The sequence below is a fragment of the Syngnathus typhle genome, linkage group LG4 (genome assembly GCF_033458585.1).
Source record: "Syngnathus typhle isolate RoL2023-S1 ecotype Sweden linkage group LG4, RoL_Styp_1.0, whole genome shotgun sequence".
Taxonomy (NCBI): Eukaryota; Metazoa; Chordata; class Actinopteri; order Syngnathiformes; family Syngnathidae; genus Syngnathus; species Syngnathus typhle.
The window spans coordinates 5,415,797-5,443,711 of NC_083741.1; the positions used below are offsets into that span (position 1 = coordinate 5,415,797).

The 27,915-nt window shown below is 46.2% G+C and overlaps 1 protein-coding gene across 4 annotated transcripts in view; it reads right to left on the bottom strand.

Moving 5' to 3' along the window:
• ccdc102a (coiled-coil domain containing 102A) overlaps positions 1-27,915 on the bottom strand; it is a 107,180-nt gene that overhangs the window by 51,037 nt on the left and 28,228 nt on the right. For all 4 annotated transcript variants that reach the window (XR_009714099.1, XM_061275705.1, XM_061275703.1 and 1 more), the window contains exons 4-6: positions 19,664-19,911; positions 9,807-9,915; positions 1,493-1,609 (exon numbers count right to left, since the gene is read on the bottom strand). Coding sequence is in view for 3 of the 4 variants with exons in the window: in XM_061275705.1 (XP_061131689.1) it covers positions 1,493-1,609; positions 9,807-9,915; positions 19,664-19,911 (474 nt within the window). In the remaining variant the exon portion in view is untranslated. The remainder of the gene's footprint in view (positions 1-1,492; positions 1,610-9,806; positions 9,916-19,663; positions 19,912-27,915) is intronic.

The following is a 27,915-nucleotide window of genomic DNA, read 5'->3' on the forward strand; positions in this document are numbered from 1 at the left end:
CTCCTTGTTTTTACTTTTTGTGTTGTTTACTTGTATGTACGTATATTGTGTACTATGTCTTGTCACCGTGGGATAGTGGGAACGTAATTTCGATTACTTCGTTTCTTGGCATGTGAAGCAATTGACAATAAAGCAGACTTTGACTTTTCGACTTTTGATGTTTCGGATGGGGAACGATCTGGAATACAGGACGGTCATCAAGGACTTTGTCGGCTAGTGTGAGCTCAACCAGCTTCATCTGAACACCAGCAAGACGAAGAAGATGAATGTGAGCTTCGGGAGGACAGCACTCCACTTCACTCCGGTGAACATCCAGGGATCGGACAATGAGGTAGTGGAGAACTACAAATTCCTGGGTGTTCGCCTTAACAACAAACTGGACTGGGCTGATCACACCCATGCCGTGTACAAGAAGGGCCAGAGTCGCCTCCACCTCCTGAGCAGACTGAGGTCCTTCGGTGTGGGCTCTCCTCAGGACCTTCTATGACTCTGTGGTGGCCTCAGCAATCCTCTACGCTGTGGTCTGCTGGGGTGGGGGCAGTACGGGCCGGGACAGGGGGAGACTAAATTAGATGGTCAGGAGAGCAAGCTCTGTCCTGGGCTGTCCCCTGAACTCCATTGAGGTTGTGGGTGAGAGAAGGACGTTGATTAAGCTGAAATCCATCATGGACAACACCTCTCACCCCCTCCATGACATTGTGCGGTCCCTGAGCAGCTCCATTAGCAGCAGACTATTACACCCGCAGTGTAGGAAGGAAAGATTCCGCAGGTCCTTCATTCCCACTGCTGTCAGATTCTACAACATGTGTGGCGCCTGATAAAATTGTGTTTCGTCTCTACTGCTACTAGTGGCACTTGTCTTTGTCCTTGTCTGTTATTTATCCATTTTCCTATTTAGCACTTGTCTCTTGTATTCTTGCACTCTTGTACGCTGCTGTGACAAGTAAATTTCCCTGCTGTGGGATAAATAAAGTTCTATCATCATCATTATCATCATTATCCCCCTAGTCCTTCAGAACATCCACTGGCTGAGTCCTACGCGTTGCGTTCCTGCTCTGCATATTTGTGCTGTTGGTTCGGATCTACGCTGTTTGTATTCAGACCTGAAGCGAACCGCACCAGAGTTCACTTGGAACCAAACCGAGACCACTCGAAAAAGTGGGTCTCGGTCCGTTTCTTTAATTCGCACCAGGATTTGTTTGCGTGTATTCACACCTGCACAAAAGGTCCGGACCAGCATTACAATCGAACCCTGGTCCGTTCAAAGCGGACAAAACAGTCAGGTCTGAATACACCCTAACTGTCCTAATGTGCCAGTTGCCGGCCAACGTGGCAGTTGTTTAACATATTGGCCAACCATTGATTGGCTTGGTATATTCTTGGAAAAGTACCTAAGGAAGAATACCATATTCCCCAATCTAGTACCTTCTATGTCCAAACCATGTGCATCTAACAGTGTTTACCAACTGGGGAAAAAAGATACCTCGGTTACCTCAGTTCGTAATTCGGCTAGTTTCTTGTACATAGTGGTACGAGCTCCGAGTTCATCCTCCAGGTCTTCAGATATTCGACCAAGTTCATCTTGATGCTTTTCCCTCAACAGATTCAGCTGGTATAAATGGAAGAGAATGATGAAAATCATAATTATGGTATTAACATTAAAACGGTAAACAGTTAAATCAAGATGAAATTTCAATTAGAAAATTACCATTTAAAGATGTAATAATACTGTACATTGAGAGAGCGTGAGAGAGACAGAGAGCGAGAGAGAGAGATGGAAACAGACAGAGAGAGGGACATAAATAAGTTTATCGAACCATCTGTGTCACTCTAAATCATAAACAACTCCGCTGACTCGGGAAGTAAATGCAGCACTGACGTCAGACTTGTCGTCAGTTGCGGTTCCAATTATTCCACAGGCCTATATAACTATATATCCGGACTATTTTCCGGAATATAAATGGCAGTCTTTTTTATAGTTTGGCCGGGAGTACGACTTATAATCAGGAGCGATTTATATGTGAAACTATTAACACATTATTACTTGATCATCAACACATTACTTATTTACTAGTATAGTTGATCACTTCACATATTATTTCATATGTTATCAAACCACATGAAGTCGCACTCGGCCTGTGGAATAATTGGAGCCGCAACTGACAATGAGTCTGAATCCATTCACTGACTTCCGGAGTCAGGAGTTGTTTATAACACAGAGGACAGAGATTGACACAGAGGACGGAGATTTCGATGGATTTAATGATTTGGAGTGACACGGATTGCTTGATAAACTTATTTATGTTATAGTTATTTGATATATAGTTAATTTAGCGTATCAACTTGTAGTATTGTAGTATAAGACTTTTCTTCTGCTCGTCAGTCAACCTGGGCAAGTTTCTTTCCTTCAAAAATACTTTCATTCCATTCCTTGATGTTTGTGGTTGGGTATATAACTTCTGATACTATTGCTCAAAGCAATTTTGTGTTACATTAAATTTATATTGCATTACGTTTGAGGTTGGGTCTTCTACTTTGTAAATGGTGTTCTCTTCTTGCTGTTTCTTTAGTCTGTATACTAAGTTTACCAGTTTTCCCTCCTCTTTCATAATATCTTGGTTCGTGAAAATTAATTTACTTTGCATGTTTCTATGACAGATCTCATTTAATTGGTTCTTTTTATCAATGATTCATCCTCTAATCATGGGGTCATTCATGCCTTTGTGCTTTTGTTCAAAGAGTGTGAGTTCCTTTTGTAACCTATCCAACTCCTCTTGACTACTCTTCTTTAAGTAAGTTCCATATCTTATTAGTTTGCCTCTAATTGTAAGGGATTGGACAGTACAGCCAAGTGCGTAGCGATAGAGACTTTATTGCGGGCGGGGGCTAAGGTGGGGGGTAGCTGGAGCTGACGCTAGATCGGCAATCAGACTGGGAAGAACAAGCTGTTCTGCGGTATCTTCGATTCTTCATGGACGCTAGTTTGTCGTGGACCGGAGAGCAAAGCAATATCATGCGACAGACGGACACTCGGGTCTGCGCTGGCGGCGTTGATATAGCGCTGTCCCTGAGCCTGTGGCAGGTGGCGGTGATTCCGCTGATAGGGGGGCGTGGTCGTGTCACAGGTGGCGCCGGTACGTGACAGAACCCCCTCCACAAGGGACGGCTCCCGACGTCCCCAGAGCACTAAAACACAAACAAGACCAAAGGACCCGCCGTACTCCGTCGAAACGTCCGATTCCTCGTCGGACGCAGGATCGACGGACGCGGGGGCAGAAGACTCCGGCACCGGCGGACAAGGCCGCCTCGGGCCCTTACCCCTGAGCCCCTCAACCGCCCTCGGCCGTCCGCGCCGGGGGCCAGAGTGACAGCGATGGAACTCCGTGATGAGCGAACGGTCGATGATCCAGCAGCTCGGGACCCAGGAGCGGTGGGCGTCGTCATAGCCCTCCCAATCCACCAGGTATTGGAAGCCACGACCGCGCCGCCGCGATCGGAGCAGGGAACGGACGGCGTAAGCCGGGCCCCCCTCAACGAGCTGGGGCGGCGGTGGCGGCACGGGCGGCGGCGCCAATGCGCTCTCAAAGACGGCACACGGGACACGTGGAACGTGGGGTGTACCTTCATGGACTCCGGAAGGAGGAGACAGACGGCGGACGGGCTGATCACCTTCTGGATGGGAAACGGTCCAACAAAGCGCGGCGCCAGCTTGCGGGATTCCGTTCGCTGCGGCAAATCCTGCGTCGAGAGCCACACCCGCTGGCCCACTCTGTACTCCGGAGCTGGCGACCGGCGCTTGTTTGCCTGGCGGCCGTAGCCTGAAACAGAGCGGAGAAGAGCGGTCCGGGCCCTCGCCCAGGCACGACGACAACGGCGGACACAAGCCTGGGCCGACGGGCACGCCGTGTCACGTTTCTGGTGGGCGAACAAGGGTGGCTGGTACCCGAAGACGCAGTGGAAGGGCGACAGTCCCGTAGCCGAGCTGGGGAGGGAATTGTGGGCGTACTCCACCCAAGGAAGCTGTTGGACCCACCCACGCTGGTCCCCGGCGGCCATGCATCGCAGGGACCTGTCCAGCTCCTGGTTCAGACGCTCCGCTTGACCATTTGACTGAGGGTGAAACCCCAACGAGAGGCTGGCCGTAGCGCCGAGGAGTCGGCAGAACTCCGCTCAGAAGGTGGACGCGAACTGCGGGCCAAGGTCCGACACGATGTCCTGTGGGAGGCCGTGGTGACGAAACACCTCCCGCACCATAATGGACGCAGTCTGCTTCGCGGACGGAAGCTTAGGCAGAGGAATGAAGTGCGTCATTTTGCTGAACCGGTCCACCACCGTGAGGACCACTGTGTTCCCCTCCGAGGGGGGAAGGCCCGTGACAAAGTCGATGGATAGGTGAGACCAGGGACGCCGGGGAATCGGCAAGGGTTGGAGTAGCCCGGCCAAAGGACGAGTAGAGGTCTTACAGCGGTTACATATTGAGCAGGCTCTGACGTAATCGCTGGTGTCCATTTGCCAGGTGGGCCACCAGAAACACTGTGCCACCACGTACCTCGTGCGTGCAGCTCCGGGATGACAGGCCAGGTGTGAGTCGTGTGCCCATTGCAGCACGGACGAGCGCAGGCCCTCAGGGACGAACAGGCGACCTTCCGGGCAGTTGCTGGGGCCGGGTTGATCGCGTGATGCGGCTTCCACTTGGCGTTCAATCTCCCATGACAGCGCCGCCACCCGCACCGAGCTCAGGAGAATAGTGGGAGGCGGACCCCGTCCCTCCTCCCCGCCAGGAAACGAACGCGACAGGGCATCCGCCTTCGCGTTGCGGGAACCCGGCCTAACGGAGAGAGAGAGAACTCAAACCGGTCAAAGAACAGAGCCCACCGTGCTTGCCTCGCGTTCAGCCTCTTGGCCGATCTCAGGTACTCCAGGTTGCGGTGGTCAGTCCAGACGATGAACGGCGTGGTGGCGCCCTCCAGCCAATGCCGCCACTCCTCCAAGGCCAACATGATGGCGAGGAGCTCCCGGTTGCCGATGTCATAGTTCCGCTCCGAGGCCGACAAGCGGCGAGAAAAAAAGGCGCGGGTGGAGGCGATCGTCCTGGCAGCTGCGTTGGGACAGCACCGCCCCAACACCCACGTTCGAGGCGTCCACCTCGACCACGAACTGCCGGTCAGGATCGGGGACTCGGAGGATGGGAGCGGACGTGAACCTCCTCTTGAGCTCCTGAAAACCCTGTTCTGCCTGTTCCGTCCATTTGTACGGGGAGGCGGGGCTGGTGAGGGCGGTGAGGGGCGCGGCCACCGTGCTGTACCCACGGATGAAACGGCGATAGAAGTTCGCGAACCCTAAGAGTTTTTGCAGCCGCTTGCGTGTCTCGGGGACAGGCCATGACGTAACCGCTTGCACTTTCTCTGGGTCCATCTCGACGGAGCCCTCGCGCACCACGTAGCCGAGGAACTTGACAGAGGAGGCGTGGAACTCGCACTTCTCTGCCTTCACGTAGAGCGAATTTTCCAGGAGGCGGCGTAGCACCGTCCGAACATGCTTGATGTGTTCAGTGAGCGAGCAGGAGAAGATGAGGATGTCGTCCAAATAAACGAACACGAACTTGTCCAGCATGTCTCGTAGCACGTCATTTATTAAGGACTGGGAAAACCGCTGGGGCATTGGTGGGCCCAAACGGAACCACCAAGTACTCGTAGTGGCCGCTCGGGGTGTAGAAAGCCGTCTTACACTCGTCTCCCTCCCGGATGCGGATCAGGTGGTAGGCGTTGCGAAGATCCAGCTTAGTGAAGACGGTGGCACCCTGAAGGCACTCGAAGGCGGAAGACAGAGAGGCAGGGGGTATCGGTTCTTAACGGTTATTGCGTTTATTCCCCGGTAGTCGATGCATTGGCGGAGCGTGCCCTCCTTCTTCTCCACGAAGAAGAACCCCGCTCCCGCAAGTGATGAGGACGGCCGTATAATGCCGGCCGCCAGGGACTCCCAGATGTATTCCTCCATGGCCCGGTGCTCAGGAGCGGACAGGGAGTAGACGCGTCCCTTGGGCAGCAGGTCGATGGCGCAATCGTAAGACGGGTGGGGAGGAAGGGAGGTGGCCCTGGCCTTACTAAAAACCTCTTTGAGTTCGTGATAAACCGCCGGTACGGTGGAGATGTCGGGGCTGTACCTGGGCGGGGCTCCACCGAGCGGGCTGGTGGCCGCCCTCAGGCACGTCCGATGGCAGCGTTCGCTCCACTGCCGAACCACCCCCACCTCCCAGTCCAGTACCGGGTTGTGCTGCCGCAGCCAAGGGTGCCCCAGGATGAGCTGCTGTCCTGGGAGGGGAAGAAGAAAAAATTGGATGGTCTTGTGGTGATTGCCGGAGAGCAGTACCTTGACTGGCTCTGTCACGAAGGCCACCTCGCCGATCAGACGGCCATCGATGGTGCGTGCGGGAATGGGCGGGCTCAGAGGCAGGAAGTTAATCCCCCACTGGCGTGCCAGGCAACTGTCCATGAGCTTACCCTCCGCCCCGGAATCCACCGGGGCAGCCACGTTCCGGTCGCGCGCCGCGAGCTGCACACGTGCCTGTAACGGGACTGGGAGAGCCTGTGCTGGTCGAGCTCACGCGGATCCCCTCACGCCGCGTGAGCCCCGGCCTCCTGACGGGCACCCCGTCACTCGATGACCCCCCTCCCAGATCCATGGGCTCGGCGGGTGGTGCGGTTGGCGGGTTTCGCAGGGACCTCCGCTCCCGATCGCGCCGCCACGTCCGGATCCGCCGGTCTACTCGGGCCGCCAAGTTCATCGCGTCCTTCAGGGTTTGCGGCCGATCGCGGGAAACTAGCTCGTCCTTCATGTACTCCGCGAGACCGTTGAGGAACGGGCTGACGAGCGCCGGCTCGTTCCACCCGCTGCTGCCGGCCAGGGTCTGGAATTTGAGGGCGTAATCTGCGACCGATCGGCTACCTTGACGCAGCGTCACCAGTTTCTCGGCGGCGTCTTCGGCGGCAGAGCCCAGGTCGAACAGGCAGAGCAACTCCTCCGCGAATGCGTCAAACGCGTCACAAGCCGGGGCCCCCCTCTCGTATTCGGCCAGCCCCCACAGCGTCGCCTTGTCCGTGAGGTGGGTTAGGGCGAACCCGACTTTGGCAGCCTCCGATGCAAACGTGACAGGCTGGAGACCAAACATTATACGGCAGTTAGTCACGAACGCCCTCACGTGTTTGGGATTTCCGCTGAATTTTTCGATGTTGCCGAGGCGGGGATCCGGAACGTCCACGAGCCTCCTGGCCTCGGTCGACGGGTGGGGGTGCCGTGACAGTCAGGGGCGCAGCCACCGACAAACTCTGGAGGGCTTGGGCCTGCTGCTGTTGCTGTTGCCGTTGGGCCACCTTGATCAGGTTCCGGATGTCGGCGGATAAGCTGCTAATGGCGGTCTCGGCTCGCTCCAGTCGGGCGAATGCCGTCTCTTTGTTCGCTGGCTGCATAGTGTTGGTCCGTCTGTACTGTAAGGGATTGGACAGTACAGCCAAGTGCGTAGTTATAGAGACTTTATTGCGGGCGGGGGGTAAGGTGGGAGTAGCTGGAGCTAGCGCTGGATTGGCGATCAGGCTGGGAAGAACAAGCTGTTCTGCGGTATCTTCGATTCTTCATGGACGCTAGTTTGTCGTGGACCGGAGAGCGAAGCAATATCATGCGACAGACGGACACTCGGGTCTGCGCTGGCGGCATTGATATAGCGCTGTCCCTGAGCCTGTGGCAGGTGGCGGCGATTCCGCTGATACGGGGGCGTGGTCCTGTCACAGGTGGCGCCGGTACGTGACACCAATTACCGCCTTGCAAGTGTCCCACAATATTGGAGGGCAAGTCTCCCCATTGTCGTTGAGTTCTATATATTCAACGATGTCCTTCTTAATTTGTTCCATCATTTGATTCAATATATCACTGTCAAGCCTCCACAAGGTCTCTCTTCTACCCTGATCTAAATTTATTTTCAGATGTGATCCTAGAGATCCATGATACTAATGTCAAACTCAACTACCCTATTTAAATCTTTATCGAAAATAAAACGTTAGTCAATCTTCAAATAGGCCCTGTGTGCATTAGAATAATAGGGATAGTCCTTGGTCGAAGGATTCAGTTCCGTCCAAATATGTATTATTCCAATATCTTTCATTATTCAATTACATTTTTTGTTGGCCCACGCCTGGGTTATATCTAAAACCAGACTATTTTCTGAAATAAAGAATGATGTCTGTTATTGTCAATTGAGCTGTCTTTTTCTTCTCTTATCAAAAATGAATTGGAAATTGCTATCAGTTTGGTGAAGCAGGAAAATATCGAATATCGGTATTGATAGAAAAAAACAGTTACCGTTTTTGTCCGTGTATAATGCGCCCCCATGTATAATGCGCACCCTAAAAATGGCATGTTGATGCTGGAAAAAAGCCTGTACCCATGTATAATACGCACCCAATTAAAAAAAAAAAAAAACAATTTTTTTTTAAATTTTTTTTTTTTTTTTTTAAGTCCCAATGATCGTCACACATGCAGGGAGGCAATGGGTCCCATTTTTATTGTCTTTGGTATGGTCTTAAATAGGCTGGATGTATTTTTTTGTTGGCGTTGATTTCTCCGAGTGCCCGTAAAGGCACCACCGCGATCTGTGCGCACATGTGAAAAAGGCGTGCGGACGTGAAAAAGGCGGCTCTGTATGGAAGAGACGTTGAAGAGGAATAAAAACACCCTTGGAAACCAAAACTTGCCCCTCGTCATGACTCAGAGCCGCAACAAATTTCGGATTTGTGTAGGGTACATTGTGACAGACAGCAAACTAGCAGGTGATCGAGCAAGCCTTGTCTGATACCAGAGCATTGTGTTCGTATGGAGCGTGTTTGAAGTGAACAGCAGAGACGAAAGGAACAAGGCAAAGTGTTGTGAAATAAAATATTACCTGTAATACGCATTTTGTTATTTGCTGATTGCTACTGCTAATTAAACTGTGAATTGAAACTAATAGGAAGAAAACAACTCTCGCTCTTTATATAGCTGACGTGTCTTGCACATCCGTTCTGCGCATGGGATCCATAGTGCGCATGCGCAGTTATACTGCCTCCGTATGACGTCCGGTTCGCGATGAAGATTTAAAAACAAACAATATTTGACAATAACACACCATCAAGGATTGCACCATCGCATCAAACGATGTGTCGTCAATTATGAATTTTACTGAGTAAGTGTGTTGGGCAGGATGGCTGAATCCGATGCGCGATTGACAACAAACAAGAAGAAAGGTGATTTCAAGTTTTATTTCGAGGGAGATTTGTCATGTCTCGTCCCCAGTTTTGCTATGTGTCTAAGTTGCCATAGTTTCTGTTCGCGTCGCCCCTCTCTTCCTGTGTCACCTCAATCGATGTAACGTGTTTTGTATTTAAGTCTTGTCTGCCCCTCGCTCACCGTCGGATCGTTGCATGTGTTACTGTCATGATGTCTGTTTGGTTTCTGTTCCTGTCTTTGGTAATGTCACCCTGTATTTTTGTTCCACGACTTTGTTGGTCAGTCCTGTTGTTGGTTTTGTTGTACCATGACTTTCTTTAAAAAAAAAAATTTTTTTTTTAAAAATTTAAAAATTGTTGTACCCATGTGTAATGCGCACCCCAGATTTTAGGACAATAAATTTGTTAAATTTTGCGCTTTATACACGGAAAAAACGGTATTGTACATTCTTACATTTAAGTAATGTCTTTTAGGACATGTTTTGGGACATGTAAAAGCTTTGATTGTGAGCAATACATTTAATCGCTAGAACACTAAACCACGTGTCTTACCTGTTTAAGGATTTCCTGTTTACTCTTGCTCAGGTCCTCGTATTTAAGTTTCCACTGACTGAGCTCTGTCTCCAGCTTCTCAATAGTCTTACTCAATTCAAGCTTGTCTCTGTGAATTACAAAAACATATAGGTGATTATGCAGCCCGTGACAGGAAATTGTGTCAACAGCTAAAATCTGGTCTAAAATTTTAAATTATCGTGTAATAAACAAAGTTGAGAATTTGCAAAAAATGATACATTTTTTCCAATAATTTGAACAAAGTTGAATAAACTATCATCCTTGACTTTTATTTTTTATATGTAATAATACAATGAAATGAATTGGTTTCAATGGTTTCAGACTCAAAAATTCCTTTGAGGAATGTGGCCAACCGCAAAAAAAGAGAAATTGCCATCCGTTCTACAGATTGCAAAATAATATAACACGTGCAAAAACTTATCTAACCCCTTGGGTTTTTAGCTATCTAGTGCAATAGTTATCAAATGGGGGGTCAATCAATCAATCAATCAATCAATCAATCAATCAATCAATCAATCAATCAATCAATCAACCAATCAATCAATCAGTCAATCAAGGAGTGGAGCTCTTTACAAGCCCTAGGCTTCGTCTCCCTCCTTGCACAGTTATTGATATAATATGTGCTAAACAATAAACTAAAACTAAAACTAAACTAAACTAAATCAATCAGTCAATCCGCGTACCCCTAAGCACTAAGCAGGCGTTTGTAGAGACGATTTGTTTTCCGGACCTGTGGCACAGAGGCGGCAAAATTAGCCATGGCTCAACCCAAGTGTCTCACTAAAGCTCAGAAAACAATGAAAGCAATGTATAACTACTATAATTATAGTAAAACTACTAATGTTTAGGGTTTTGTTCTTGATATTTAAAGTTTAAATGACAGTACCGCCCTCGCTTAGACGCACATCTAAGTCTTATATGTAAAGACATGTTTTGAAATACGCTCTGATTGCGGACTAGTTCACTCTGATCGTTCATAAACACAGGGCATTGTTAGAATTTGCCGTCCCATTATTAAAAATGCACCAAAAATTGAGTGCCGGTGAATTCACTGGCCGATCATCCCTGGGACAATAATAAAGTTGCCAACGGGGCTCTGGTATAACGTATTTTGGTGAACTGACATGCCATGCAGAGGAGCCAGCCTATGTTCTAATGCTCATCCTGAGGCCCATTCAGAAGAACTTGGCCCCATTCAGCTTACTGAAACCCTTCAGACCTTAGTGAGAAAGGGTTGGGATGGTGTCAAAAACACTTTGCCAGCAAGCAGGCCCCAATAGGGCATGGCTGACATCAAAGAGGAGCGTGGTCTATGACAACTGTGTTAAATAAATCAACTCCACCGTAATGAAATCAATCACGAGATGTTTAAATCGTGTCACATCACTGTAAAACAGCTCTTCTGATCAATGCAGTGGAGCATGCAAGCTGGTGACCAGTGATCTCCTCTCGTCTCATGTAATGCTCTTCCGCTTACTGTTATCATGAGACGGAACTAGGGGCAGCATAAAAGAACAAAAATAAATAAATAGCAAGGGCTTCTGCCACATTGGTGACCCAGACGTAATGTCCACCTGCCACGATGTGTGGCCGACAGATTAATTTCTCTCCTTTGCCGAGGATGGATGCAGCGCACCTTTGCCGGCTGCGCATTCACTCCATTGGACACGCTGCCGCCGCGGCCGCCTGCTCCGCCACGGTCGCCCACTCATATGATGACGATGACTCAAGCTCAAAACGCGGCATGGGTTCCTGCCCGTCCACTCAATGCCACCTGGAACCTTCTGCCCGTGGCTCAGCGTGCACCCCCCAGTCAGGCTTTCAGAGCCTTCAGGACTGCAGACCACAGTCAGGACCGCCCAAACAAGTCAAACGACCCGTACACTCGGTGCCACCCAGAACCAACAGCGTGCGCTTCCTTCGCTTGGCCCTAGCCATCAGGGTAAGTGAACAAGAACGAATCTAACTGCAACACAACGAGCGTTCCGTTTGCACTTCAGACTTCGTAGACATGATCCCGTACCTGATCAAAACACGATCTTATAATGGGTTACTAACTTCAGAGCCAGTGGATCAGCATTGAAACGAAAATCAACCGACTGACCTCGCACCACCAGAACTCCAGAAAATGTGGCAGCGGTAAGACCAAAATAACATTATTCGAAAACTGCCGTTTTGGCCCGAATATAAGACGATGTTTTTTGCATTGAAATAAGACTGAAAAAGTGGGGGTCGTTTTATATTTGGGGTCTAGACATTATACCGATTTTCACATGTGCGCAGCGGAAAATTCAAGGTTGCTGGTATTGACTGAGTATGTTGCTGTGATTGTGCGCGTCTTTGACACAAAGTGAGTATATACATTACATTGTTACAACTGTCCACTGTTGTGCCGTTTGTCCGATCGCGGTTTGCTTCGTGTGCGCGCCGTTTGATTGACAGGTCCGGCGCGCTCCTTTAAGTTTTCCTCGCATCGTACGAATAGCCGTTACGCAGCGGCACGGCGACTAACGGTCGCCAGCAAATGTATCTTGTTGTCTTGATCGATGACTTATGTTTGGTGTGTTGCTGAGTGTATTTTATTTATGGTTATTTATTTTTCTTTATTTGTTTCCAATAATTCAGTAAAGCAATCAAAACTGAACCACGTCTTCCCTCCTGTGTTCTGACCGACACCCGGGGGCGAAAAGAGCATAACCATCCAAGCCAACCCCCTATACAGTCCTCAGGCTCCCCAACAATAGCAGTAGCAGATTGCATTATTTTATCGCAATGTTTTTCCTTTTTCAGATTTGTTTCAAGACTACAGTTAAACTTCACTTTCATGGTTAATGCAGTTATTGCAATTTTGTTGTTTTATCACAGTAGATTGGTTTATTTACATTTCAAAAACCAGAAGCCATTCATTTACAAATGTGATTGCACTTTAGTTTACATATTTAAATGTTCAGATATTAAGATGTGATAGACAGTTTTTGCATGATTTGAATGAGGCAAAATAACGTTTTTTTTTCTTTTCTAAATTTTTCTCTCGAATATATTGTTATAATCATTTGTTTCAGATGTAATTATTTTCTGTTTAGATTTGGTGTTCAAAAAGTGTTTTTTCAAACTTGAGTCTTGAAAAAGACTTATAAAATATATAAGTCTTATAATTGGGGTCGTCTTATATTCGGGACAATACGGTAAATGAAAATAAAACGAAACAAAACGAAACAAAATGCCATTATATGTACTTTTCGAAAAGAAAAAAAAACTTGTTTTTCTTTAATTTATTTGCATTTTATTAAACCTACAAATGTTTCAGATCATTTTGCCATACATTGTATTTCATACACGCATATAACGTGACATTCTGTTCCACCCTTCTGCGATCTGTGCCCCTATCTGGCAACCCCCAGAAAAAAATCTTAAACCCGCCCCTCTCAAAGAGAGAACGGAATAATAGCGAAAAGATTAGGTCAGAGAAAAATTTATTCAGAATGCAGGGCATTTAACCTGCAGTGGACAAATGATTATTTTTTTGTTCAATGCAAAGAGAAGGCTGTCTGTCTCATGTCAAGAGGCGGCAGCGGTATTTAAAGAATACAATCTGCGGTGACACTATGAATCCCGCCGCAAAGACAAGTACGATAGCTTGCAAGGCCAAATGCGAGCAGAAAAACTCTCAAAGCTCAGCAAATACTACATTTGTACGCCAAGCTCAGCTGAACCAGTCATCTGGCAGATGCAGGCCCACAGTGTGAACTGATGAACGTACAAAGGTAAGCTCACTTTTCTGATTTGAATGAGTCATTCTGAGTATAAAAAATCTAATCCTAAGAAAATATACTGGGATAAAATCCATCTCCACAACCATACAGGTTGTGGTACTGGTTGTGCTGTGTCGGTGATGTATCACTTCGTTCAGTTTCTCAGCCTGCTTGCTTTGTGGTTTTCACAGGGAAATTGATGAGAGAAAGAGCTGCAGACAGCGATGTCTACAAGCCTACTGGAAAAGGATTATAAGGAGGGAAACAAGAACAATGACAATTGTGAATAATAAATAAATAATAATTATATATATTATTATTATAATAATAAATAATTGTGATAAATAACTGGAACATCACTCAAATATTGGTGATCCCGTTGAGAGTCTCACGTATTTCTTCGCTATCGAGTTTGCTACTGTATGCGCAGTGATACTGACCGGCAGAATAACATCCGGTTGTTCCCAAAGATGATATTTTTTCTGAAATAATTTTACATTTACGGACTTAAGTAGGAGTCAAAATTTGGGTGCGTATTATACATGGGTACAGGCTTTTTTCCAGCACCGACATGCCATTTTTAGGGTGCGTATTATACATGGGGGCGTATTATACATGGAAAAAAACGGTATATATACACACTGCTCATAAAAATTAAAGGAACACTTTGAAAACATATCAGATTTCAAGGATGAAATTTTTTTGGGGGATATCTGTACTGATATGGACAGTTTAATGTCTCAGGAACAAAAGGATGCCACATCTTTTGATGGAAATAAAAGTTTTCAGCCTACAGAGGGCTCAGAATACAGATACCCCAAAAATCAAAGTGAAAAAATTATATGGCAGGCTCATCCTTTTTGTCTAAATTCAATTTCTGCAACTCAAAATTATTTTCAATATCTTGTGTGGCCCCCACATGCTTGACAACGTCGCGGCATGCTCCTAATGAGATGACGGATGGTGTCTTGTGCGATGTCCTCCCAGATCTGTCTAAGGCAGGGGTGGGCAAACTTTTTGACCCGCGGGCCGAACTGGGTTCTAAATTTGGACCGGAGGGCCGAACCAGGAGCAGATGGACGTAGTGTTTGTGTGAAGTAATATAAGGGACCTGTAAAGGTCATTGCATAAAAGATTTTGGCCTTTAGTAGGTAGTAAAGCATGGATATTCCAAATAAGTTTTTTGAAAACAAATGCATTTATTAACAGCATTAAAAAAAATAATAATAATTCACTAAAAAACTGCTATCAGTGATTTTTTGCTAGTGCGTCATAGTCTGGAGTAAAATTTGTTGTGGCAATTCTTAGGAGAGATCTGAGGTGTTGGTCCGTTTACCTCGATCTGTGACGGGTTGATGTTGACGTTCATGTGGCTGAACGTCACGTCGCGTACATCGAGCCAAATTGGCCACTCTCTTTTAAACACTCGGCATGCTCGGTGTCCACCTTGCTTTTTTCCTTGGGCGACTCATTTTAATGGAAGGATTCCAGGGGAAGGTTTGTGGGTGGCTTTAGCGCAAAACTGCATCTGAAACCTCAGCGCGCAAATTACAAGAATGCTTTCGTCACAGCCCACGCTCTAAATTTGGGACTGATACAAATAGAGCGAGAGTGCGCCATGTACACGTACACGCACTTGTGAGTGTGCACCGAGCTTTCTGACACGGCTTCCGGTAGTAAATGCGCAGGCGAGCACTTCCCCATCTACTGGGGAAACGCAGTCATTGCAGGCAAATTGACCAAAAAAAAAAAGTTTAATAATACAATTTGTTCAGGGTTGGCGGGCCGGATTAAACGGTCCCGTGGGCCGGATGTGGCCCGCGGGCCGTAGTTTGCCCACCCCTGGTCTAAGAGCATCAGTGAGCTCCCGTAAAGTCTGAGGAGCATCCTGGCGGCGTATGATGGACCGAAACATTATGTCCCAGAGGTATTCTATCGGGTTTAGATCAGGTGATCGTGAGGGCCATTCAATTGTGTCAATTCCTTTATCCTCCAGATACTGTCTGCATACTCTTGCCACAACAGGCCGAGCATTGCTGTGGATCAGGAGGAACCCAGGACCTACTGCACCAGCGTAGGGTCTGACCATGGGTGCAAGGATTTCATCCCGATACCTAATGGCAGTCAGACTGCCGTTCTCTAGCCTGTAGAGGTCTGTTCGTCCCTCTATGGAAATGCCTCCCCAGAACATCACTGACCCACCACCAAACCGGTCATGCTGAATGATGTTGCAGGCAGCATAGCGCTCTCCTTGGCTTCTCCAGACCCTTTCACGTCTATCACAGGTGCTCAGGGTAAACCTGCTCTCATCTGTGAAAAGCACAGGGCGCCAGTGGCGGACTTGCCAAGTCTGGTGTTCTATGGCAAATGCCAATCAAGCTCCACGGTGCTGAGCAATGAGCACAGGAAACACTACAGGACGTCGTGCCCTGAGGCCACCCTCGTGAAATCTGTTTCTGACTGTTTGGGCAGAGACATTCACACCAGTAGCTTGCTGGAGGTCATTCTGTAGGGCTCGGGCAGTGCTCAACCTGTTCCTCCTAGCACAAAGCAGCAGATATCGGTCCTGCTGATGGAATGAGGACCGTCTACGGCCCTGTCCAGCTCTCCCAGAGTAACTGCCTGTCTCCTGGAATCTCCATGCTCTGGAGATTGTACTGGGAGACACATCAAATCTTCTTGCAACAGCACGCATGGATGTGCCATCCTGGAGGAGTTGGACAATCTGCGCAACTTCAGGAGGGTTAAGAAATCACCTCATGCTCCCAGTCGTGATAATGACTCTAGCTAAAGCCAACACTTGTGGAAAGACAGTTAAAAAAGATCAAGAGGGAGGAACTTGAAATGGCCTCCAACTGCAAACTCAGTCCTGTTTTGGGGACCATCTCGTTGTTGCCCCTATAGTGCACTTGTTGTTAATTCCATCAATACCAATGCAGCTGAAACTGATTAACAACCCCCTCTGCCATGTACCTGACCAAAACCTTATCAGAAAAGTCTAATTGAATTCATGCCATAACCTGATAAAAAACTGTTCCTTTCATTTTTTTGAGCAGTGTATATATATATATATATATATACGTACTATATATATATATATATATATATATATATATATATATATATATATATATATATATATATATATATATATATATACGTACTATATATATATATATATATATATATATATATATATATATATATATATATATATATATATATATATATATATTTGTATATATATAAATACAAATATATACACCCCTCCGTGAGTCGTCACCTTATCGTGGTGGAGGGGTTTGCGTGCCCCTATGATCCTAGGAGCCATGTTGTCTGGGGCTTCATGCCCCTGGTAGAGTCACCCATGGCAAACGGGTCCTAGGTGAGGGGCCAGAAAAAGCACGGCTCACATTAGCCCCTTATGATGAACAACATAAATGGATCTCGTTTTCCCTTGCCCGGACGCGGTGGGGAGAATACTTTGAAGACCTCCTCAATTCCACCTACACGCCTTCCATTGTGGAAGCAGGGCCTGTGGACTCTGAAGCGGACTCTCCAATCTCTGGGGTCAAAGTCACTGAGGTAGTTAAAAAACTCGTCTGTGGCAAGGCCCCGGGGGTGGATGAGATCCGCCCGGAGTTCTTAAGGGCTCTGGATGTTGTGGGGCTGTCATGGCTGACATGCCTCTACAACATTGCGTGGACATCGGGGACAGTGGCTCTGGATTGGCAGACTGGAGTGGTGATTCCCCTCTTTAAGAAGGGGGACCGGAGGGTGTGTTCCAATTACAGGGGAATTACACTCCTCAGCCTCCCTGGTAAGGTCTATTCAGGGGTGCTGGAGAGGAGGGTACGTCTGGAGGTCGAACCTCGAATTCAGGAGGAACAGTGTGGCTTTCGTCCTGGCCGTGGAACAGTGGACCAGCTCCTCACCCTCAGCAGGATCCTCGAGGGTGCATGGGAGTTCGCCCAACCAGTACATGTGTTTTGTGGACTTCGAGAAGGCGTTCGACCGTGTCCCTCGGGAGGTTCTGTGGGGGGTGCTTTGGGAGTACGGGGTACCGAGCCAACTGATAAGGGCGGTTCGGTCCCTGTATCACCGATGCCAGAGTTTGGTCCGCATTTCCGGCAGTAAGTCGGATTCGTTCCCAGTGAGGGTTGGACTCCGCCAAGGCTGCCTTTTGTCACCGATTCTGTTCATAATTTTTATGGACAGAATTTCTAGGCGCAGCTGAGGCGTTGAGGGGGTCCGGTTTGGGGACCTCAGCATCGTGTCTCTGCTTTTTGCAGACAACGTGGTGCTGTTGGCTTCTTCAGGCCGTGATCTCGGATGGATCGGTGCAGCATCGGCAGTAATGCGGACTCTGGACCGGTCCGTCGTGGTAAAGAGAGAGCTGAGCCAAAAGGCAACGCTCTCAATTTACCGGTCAATTTACGCTCCTACCCTCACCTATGGTCACGAGCTATGGGTCATGACCGAAAGAACGAGATCCCGGATACAAGCGGCCGAAATGAGTTTTCTCCGCAGGATGTCCGGGTTCTCCCTTAGAGATAGGGTGAGAAGCTCGGTCATCCGGGAGAGACTCGGAGTAGAGTCGCTACTCCTCCACGTTGAGAGGAGCCACATGAGGTGGCTCGGGCATCTCATCAGGATGCCTCCTGGACGCCTCCGTGGGGAGGTGTTCCGGGCATGTCCCACCGGTAGGAGACCCCGGGGACGACCCAGGGCGCGCTGGAGAGACTGTGTCTCTCAGCTGGCCTGGGAATGCCTTGGGATGCCCCGGGATGAGCTGGATGAAGTGGCTGGGGAGAGGGAAGTCTGGGAGTCCCTCCTGAAGCTGCTGCCCCCGCAACCCGACCCCGGATAAGCGGAAGAAGATGGATGGATGGATGGATGGATGGATGGATGGATGGATGGATGGGTGGGTGGGTGGGTGGCTGGGTGGAATGGATGGATGGATGGATGGATGGATGGATGGATGGATGGATGGATGGATGGATGGATGGATGGATGGATGGATGGATGGATGGATGGATGGATGGATGGATGGATGGATGGATGGATGGATGGATGGATGGATGGATGGATGGATGGATGGATGGATGGTTACTTAATCTTTACATTGCTAAACATAGCAATTTTAGTTTTGTGTGTTGAATGTTGGATGATGCAAAGAGCATGTGCCATGAAGGCAGCACAGCATGAGGTGAAACACTGTGTGAGGGTAGCCAAAGACATCTACAGGAGAAAAATGGAACAGAAGTTGAAGGAAAATGACATGAGGGCTGTCTGGGACAGTGTGTGGACCATAACAGGCCACAGCACAAAGTATAGGACCGTTGACGGGACGATGAAGCGGGCAAATAAACTGAACGAGTTCTTTTTGTTGTTGTTGTTTTTTAGCAGAGTGTGGCTGTGGTATCAGGTTTGGACGATATAGAAAGCTTTGGTCAATTGCAGCTGGGATAGGCTCTAGCACGAACACGACCCTTCTGAGAATAAGTGGTTCAGATAATGGATGGATGAATAGATGGATATATTTTTTAGCTTGACTATCTTCAGATGAAGTACCAACAGTTTTAAGACAAACTGATGGAACCTCGCGGAAGAGTTCTTTATTAAGTGACCTCTATCAAAGGCGAAAACTATGCCCAATTTGAAAGGAATTTTAAAATGTTGGACTACATCTATATTTTATTAGTTTATTGTGAATGCATTAACAAACAAGCCCCGGTTTGTAGATTTCAGCAAGATAGTCAAAAGGTTAGTGGCATTTCCAACCACAACCTACAAAAAAGTCTCTTGGGGCGATATGTTAAATCTAACAAGAAGTCCACCATTGTGAATTTTCTTTCAAAGTTGGCCCTATTTTCTGGTCTTGTATAATAGTCACATTTTAAATAACACCTCTGAAAGGTGTTATCGGTTTCTCTTAAAACTGTGGGCGTTTCATCTAAAGATGTTCAAGATAGAAATTGAAACCACTCATTATTTATTCATAGTTTTATTTTTTTTTCCTTCTCCATATGGAATCACATTTTTGGTGTATGTTATTGAAGAATATAGAAGTGTGTGACATACTCTCTCTCCTTCGACAGAATTTTCTGTGACTCGTCCAGACGAAGCTGTAAGGCATGGAGTTTGCTTAACTCATCTTCTGTGATGCTTATATCTCCCCACAGATGCCTGTTGCGTTCTTGCCGACTCAGACTAGGTGAGTGTGTGCCACAAGAATTAATGCCACCATGGGTACTCTGATAGTACCAAGGCCCTTGATTGTCGCCTGTTGGACTTCTTAAATGCAGCAGAGACTGCGGGAGCCCCATTTCCTGCAGGTACAAACAACAGCAAAGAAAGCCAAATAAAATTGATCAAAATTTAATTTGAAATAGGATTTCACAAAAATTCAGCCATATACTCAGTCACAATAATGTTACTTTTGACAACAGAGTCCTGAACTATGAAAGAATCAGTGAATGGAGTGAATATTATAATTTTGCATACCCCTGTTTAAATTGATCAAGAAATTTTCAAAATGGTTTCTACTATTGTTGTGAGCAATAATTAAAAAGCAATAAAATATTTTTTGAGGGCGGATTCTGTCCTTACACAACACAATACAATACAATGCAATGCATCTATCCATTATCTGAACCGCTTATACTTACAAGAGTCGCAGGCGTGCTGAAGCTTATGCCAGCTGACTTCGAGCAGTAGGCAGGGCACACACTGAACTGGTCACCAGCTAATACAAATTTATTTCTATAGCACATTTCACATCAGAAGGTGGGATTACACCAAGGATCAGCTATGAGCTTTTTAATCAGCATGAAAAATAGGTAGATTTCTTTTCAGCAGCGTATCGGCCCACAGTTTCCTTGGCCGCAGGGACAACCGGTTTCTTGCCTTATATTATACATACTTGCCAACTTTGGGTTGTGAAGAATAGGTATAATTTTTTCAACGGGGTTTCGGCCTCTACTAACCGGTCTGCAACCACCAGACCAAGACCTGATACCAGTCTGTGGACCACACAGTAACAGGCTATAGAGAAATTATTTTTGAAAATTCATAGTTTGGACATACCAAGCTAACAGAAAATTTTTGTTTGGTATCAATTGTAGTATTTGACAGCAAATGCATTATTCTGCTGAGAGGAGAAAGTGTCATCTTGCAGCATGGCTAATAATGGAACATAACATCTGTCTGTGTAAACAGATAAGACACAACTGTCTCTCTGCTGATGTGCAGTTCAATTTTAGCTAATAAAGTAAACATGAGACAGCAGAAGTTTTATGCAACATTAAACAGTCACATCCATCTCCCGGTTATTTTCTTCATTCTCGTTTGATTTTAAATGTTCTTTTTGAGTGCCCTGATCGTTAAGTTTGTTTCAATACAGTCTTGACGTATTTTATACACCCACTCGCGGGAGGCTACCCGATCCCACGCATTTCATTGCAACAGCACTTTTAGTACTGTCGTTGATGTAGACCAATATCAGCCATTTGGGTAGAGCCCACCTGCTTGTGCCAGCCGCTGGATACACAAGCAGGGGAGGGGAGCCTTCGTGGCGAGCAGGTCGCACGGATGGAAACGCTTCGGGTGGCTGCGCAGCAAGGAAGAGCCATGTTGTGACACATTGCCCACAATGTAAACTGTTCACCGTAATATCGGGAGATTAGCAGGAGAAATGACAGATCGGGGGCAGGCGGAAGACAGGGTTGAAAATCGTGAATCTCCCGCCTAAATCGGCAAAGTTGGCAAATATGTAATACTGATGAGTCTGATCGGCTGATACTGGACCAGATCACGTGCAATAGGTATAATATTCAATTTTAGAGCTAGCCTTTGCAGTAGAATTAATGTGACAAACGCTTTGCTCAATCCATGATGCTTGTAACGATCAAGTTTGGTACAATCAGCCACCTTCATCAGTTTCCAAATTACATGATATATGGTTGTCCCAATGCTGCTATCTGTTGGTCACTGTATTAGTTTTTTAACTTTTACTATTCTCAATTAATTCCGATCGACTAAATATTTACACAGGTTAGCACATCGGCCTCACAGTGCAGAGGTTGTGGGTTCGATTCCGGGTCCGCCTTCCTGTGTGGAGTTTGCATGTTCTCCCCATGCCTGCGTCAGTTTCCTCTGGGTACTCCAGTTTCCTCCTACATTCCAGACATGCATTGTTGGCCAATTGAACAATCCAAAATGTCCGTAAATCATTCGTTTGTGTGCTCTGCAATTGGCTGGCAACCAATGAGTCAGGGTGTCCTCTGCCTACTGCCCAAAGACTGCTGGGATAGAATCCAGCACACCCTCAACCCTCCTGGGAATAAAGTGGTTCAGGAAATGGTTGATTGGGTATCATTAAAAACTCGTAACAGGGCTGTTTCTGTATTACGCATCAACCTGAAACCTGATTGGAAAAGTATTGTGACATTGTGTTCATCCAAGAAAGATTTTAACTGTGTGTACCACTGTTTCCAAAATTTTAGAAATAAAAGGCAGCCTGGACCGGGATCAAAAAATAGACAGCACACCTTGATCAAGGCCAGATTTCTTAAGCAGTGGTTGCACATTAAAAATGTTGTGGGACTGCATCAGACAAAAGACTGCTCTTTATAATAGCCAAAACTGATTCCACAATACTCAAGAACCTCCTTAAATAAATGAGGAAGACCAAAGTCATAAGGAGAGCAGGATGGCTTCATCTGGTAAACCACATCCTCTAAAAGTATCATGGAAGCTTAAAAGGATTTTAAGGAACAAGGAACATGGACAGAGGGATTGAGTGTAAAGAGCCCTTGTTCAAATAGCTTGATGGTGTTTAAGTGGAGAATCAATAGTTTTAAATAGAGTATGTGGATTACGCCAATTTCTCTGAATAAAGTTTGACAAGAGTTGGCCTCTGACTTTGCTTTGGTGACGACAGTGAATTTTGGGGGGATTTGATAAGAGATCTGCAGCTTGTCTTTTGAAGATATAGAAAAATTCGAAAACCATTTTAAGGCCCATATTGTCAAAGGCGCTAGTAATTTGCCTGACATTGACCACATTTCCGATGAGTGCCAGCGCGCAATTCTGAAATCCTGAGCTCTTGCTAACCTGCAGTTCAATTTAATTATTATTTTGTTTCCGTGAGTGGCTGTGTGAAAAATGAATACCACTGAGGTGATGAATATAATTGTATTTAAAGAATACCGTATTTTCCGCACCAAAAGGCGCACTAGATTATAAGGCGCACCCTCAATGAATTTTTTATTTTAGAAATTATTTCATATATAGGGCGCACCGGATTAAAAGGCGCATAAAATAGAAGCTATACTGCAACAAACTGAGGTTGACTAGGGTTGCGGTATGCATCCACTAGCCAATAACCTATGAGCCCTCTGTAAACAATCGCGTTACTCAAACAATCTCCTATAAAATGATCAGAACTGACTAAAGTTCGAACTAACACTGGTACTGCTTACCTATGTTTCCCTTCCATATCAATCCGTAAATTTACTCAAAACATTAACAGAGCAGCCTATTATGACATGAAATAGCCTTATGCGTATAGCAGCTATTATTATAGCATTAGCCACCCGCAAACTCCCATGACCCTCAGCTCGCAGACCCCTATGAGCCTCAGCAAAGTGTAAACAATCGCGTTTCTCAAACGATCTCCTATAAAATGATCGGAACTGACTAAAGTTCGATCTAACACATTGGTACTGCTTACCTATGTTTCCCTTCCATATCAATCCGTAAATTTACTCGAAACATTAACAGAGTAGCCTATTTTGAAATGAAATAGCTTCACGGGTACAACAGCTATTCGGTGACGCCCCCTGACTACAGTTGCCGTAATGTTGGGAAGCGATGCGACCTTGTTATATACTAGTCGTACTAAAACGTACTGAAACATTTTGGCAGAGCACTGTGTAGAACCAGTATGGATCAACAAATTCATCAATTGATCCATATATAAGGCGCTCTGCATTATAAGGCGCACTGTGTTTTTTTGAGTAAAATGTAAGTTTTTAGGTGCGCCTAATAGTGCAGAAAATACGGTACTTTATATTGTTATTGAAAATAGACGTTTATTTTTGGTTTTGAAATGTATTCAATTGTACTATTTGCTCAACCGCGAAAACATTTTTTCTCAAAGTAACTCAAAGTTAGGTAAATGTTTTCCCAAGCTCCAAGTACGATGAATTCCCATTTTAATTAACATTAATGTAAAACATGTACATCCTATACCAGGGGTGGGCAAACATTTTGACTCGCGGGCCGAACTGGGTTCTAAATTTGGACCGGAGGGCCGAACCAGGAGCAGATGGACGTAGTGTTTGTGTGAAGTAATATAAGCGACCTGTAAAGGTCATTGCATAAAAGATTTTGGCCTTTAGTAGGTAGTAAAGCATGGATATTCCAAACAAGTTTTTTGAAAACAAATGCATTTATTAACAGCATTAAAATAATAATAATAATTCACAAAAAAACTGCTATCAGTGATTCTCATAAAATATGACACTGTTATTATGAATAACAGTCTCCATCACTTCAGTGCCTGCAGGTCAGATTAATGAAAGATGTTTATCTTATGAGATCACATCAAACGGCAAACATTCTGACCAAATATATCATCTTGAAGAATCGGTGAAAGCATACATCCAAATAAAGTAATCAAAACGGCAACACAGTGAGGAGTATCTGAAAATCAGAGCAGTTTTAACTCACAAACACCTGGTAACAGAAGTGAGGAAACGGGAAACACTTCCTTAAAGTACCGTTTTTTTCCGTGTATAATGCGCAAAATTTAACTAATTTATTGTCCTAAAATCTGGGGTATGCATTATACATGGTAAAAAATTTTTTTTTTTTTCTTCTTAAGAAAATCATGGTAAAACAAAACCAACAACAGGACTGACCGACAAAGACGTGGAACAAAAAGACAGGGTGACATTACCTAAGACAGGAACAGAAACCAAACAGACATCATGACAGTAACACATGCAATGATCCGACGGTGAGCGAGGGGCAGACAGGACTTAAATACAAAACACGTTACATTGATTGAGGTGACACAGGAAGGGAGGGGGGGTGCGAACAGAAACTATGGCAACCTAGACACATAGCAAAACTGGGGACGAGACATGACAAATCTTGCTTGAAATCACCTTTCTTCTTGTTTGTTGTCAATCGCGCATCGCATTCAGCCATCCTGCCCAACAGTCAGTAAAATTCATAATTGACGACACATGGTTTGATGCGATGGTGCAATCCTTGATGGTGTGTTATTGTCAAATATTGTTTGTTTTTTAATCTCCATCGCAAACCGGATATCATACGGAGGCCGCCATTACAGATGCGCAGAACGGATGCGCAAGACACGTCAGCTATATAAAGAGAAAGACTTCAGTTCTCTCCCTATTAGTTTCAATTCACAGTTTAATTAGCAGTTTCAATCAGCAAATAACAAAATGCGTATTACAGGTAATATTTTATTTCACAATACTTTGCCTTGTTCCTTTCTTCTCTGCTGTTCACTTCAAACACGCTCCATACGAACACAATGCTCTCGTATCAGACGCTTGCTCGATCACCTGCTCGTTTGCTATCACAATGTACCCTACACAAATCCGAAACATTTGTTGCGGCTCCGAGTCACGACGAGGGGCAAGTTTTGGTTTCCAAGGGTGTTTTTATTCCTCTTCAACGTCTCTCCCATACAGAGCCGCCTTTTTCACATGTCCGCACGCCTTTTTCACATGTCCGCACTGATCGCGGTGGTGCCTTTACGGGCAGTCGGAGAAATCAACGCCAACAAAAAAAATACATCCAGCCTAGTTAAGACCATACCAAAGACTAAAAACTAAAGACTAAAAATGGGACCCATTGCCTCCCTGCGTGTGTGACGATCATTGGGAAAATAATAATAATAATAATTGGGTGCGTATTATACATGGGTACAGGCTTTTTTCCAGCATCAACATGCCATTTTTAGGGTGCGTATTATTCATGGGGGCGCATTATACACGGAAAAAAACGGTAAGCCTTAAGAACTTTACAGGTTAAGATTAGTCGCAAACAGGTGGTGCATCAATGTCCTTGAGCATCCTGCATTGTTTGAAAATGAGAATGGTCGCTAGTTTCAATCCCTGCTATGTGTACAAATCATATTCAAAAGGCATTTTTTTACAACAAACTTGAGAGCCTCCCCTTCATTTTCAGTGGGAACAGTGTTGTTGGTCTCCCTTTTTTGCTAGTGCGTCATAGTCTGGAGTAAAATTTGGTGTGGCAATTCTTAGGAGAGATCCAAGGTGGTGGTCCGTTTACCTCGATCTGTGACGGGTTGATGTTGATGTTCATGTGGCTGAACGTCACGTCATGTACGTTGAGCCAAATTGGCCACTCTTTTTTTAAACACTCGGCACTGTGTCCACCTTGCTTTTCCTTGGGCGACTCATTTTAATAGAAGGATTCCAGGGGAAGGTTTGTGGGTGGCTTTAGCGTAAAACTGTATCTGAAAGCTCAGCGCGCAAATTACAAGAATGCTGTCGTCACAGCCCACGCTCTAAATTCGGGACTGATACAAATAGAGCGCGAGTACACCATGTCCGTACTACTGAATACGTACACGCACTTGAGAGTGTGCACTGAGCTTTCTGACACGGCTTCCAGTAGTAAATGTGCAGGCGAGCGGTTCCCCATCTACTGGGGAAACGCAGTCATTGCAGGTAAAATGACCAAAAATAATGTTTAATAATACAATTTATTCAGGGTATTCAGGGTTATTCAGGTAACCCGTGGGCCGGATGTGGCCCGTGGGCCGTAGTTTGCCCACCCCTGTCCTATACAGTAGTGATGGGTCGCCCAACACCGATGTGTCGGCGCATGTTTAGAGCTTATAGAGCGAAGCCCCGTGTCGGTGCGTGCATCGCTTTAAGAAAGTCACGTGACCGAAACAGCAGCAGTATCGCCTGTCAAGGAAGCGCGCCAAACCTGTGTTAAAAGAAGCGCATTGTCAACGGGATGGATCTGAGTATGGCTGCGGATCAAGAGGTTTGTACGGCTTCGTGCACCAACTGCACCTTTCTCTTAGAGAGATTGTCTCTGCTAAAGGGACGTATCCGCCAGCGAGAGCAGAACAGTGCGATAACCGTAGATGTGGCGGACACAGATGCGGGCTGTAGTCAGCCCGATAGCCCAGTTAGCATTAGCCCCAAGCGGTTTGCTAACTGCGATGAGCCAGTTAAAACGCATAGCCGTCCCAAGCCATCTTGGTCTACAGGCTCTCGCACTTTGGTCATAGGTGACTCCATTACCCGAAACATCACGCTTACAAATCCAGCCACGGTAATGTGTATCCCTGAAGGCAGAGCACCTGACATAAAAGCTAATCTTAGGGAGTTGGCTCGCAATAGGTCTAGTCAACAGCGTAGGTCCAACAACACTAGCTACTCGGATATAGTGATACATGTTGGCTCCAATGATGTTAGGATGAGGCAATCAGAGATCACAAAGAAAAACATAGCGAGGACTTGTGAGCTCGCCAGAAAGATGAGTCGGCATCGAGTATTTGTCTCTGGACCCCTGCCTGGGAGAGGCACTGATGAGATGTTTTGTAGATTAGTCTCCCTTAATCGATGGATGGATGGTTTCTGTAAGAAGCAGAGACTGTATTTTATAGATAACTGGTCCTCCTTCTGGGGCCGCCCTGACCTGCTGAGGAAGGACGGCCTTCATCCTAACCGTGAAAGCGCCTTCACTCTGTCAAGGAATAAAGATTACTGTTTGAGCCATTCATGACAGGTCACCAGAGCAGGCCGGGTCACAGGTGACTAGGCCACCTGTTAGGATGGGTTTGGAGTTTGTTAAGTTAAAGTTAACTAGCGTTAGGCTAGATTCCCAGCATGCACATACGTAGCTCCTTGTGTAGACTAGAGTGTCACAGTTTGAATAGTGCTACAGTATACATTGACACATTTTCTACTGAGGTAGTAGACAAATCCAATCACTACACCCTGACCGGTCTCGTTGATGGAACGGTGACTGTTCCAGATAATATTACATGTTTGCCGAATATTAACTATCAAATTCTTATGGTCGTATCTTCCCGCCGCGCTAATAAACATTTTAGACATAAGAGCGATCCAGGGCGCTTGCGTGTGTTGGCTCATTTGTGAAATAAAGAGCCGGTTACCAAACCCACATCTTGCCTGGTACTTTGGTAACGCCACAATATAGTTATATACGTAGATCTGTGGAATAATTGGAGCTGCCAACTGACAACGAGGCTGTCGTCAGCAGCGCACCTAGGTCCGGAATCGACAGCT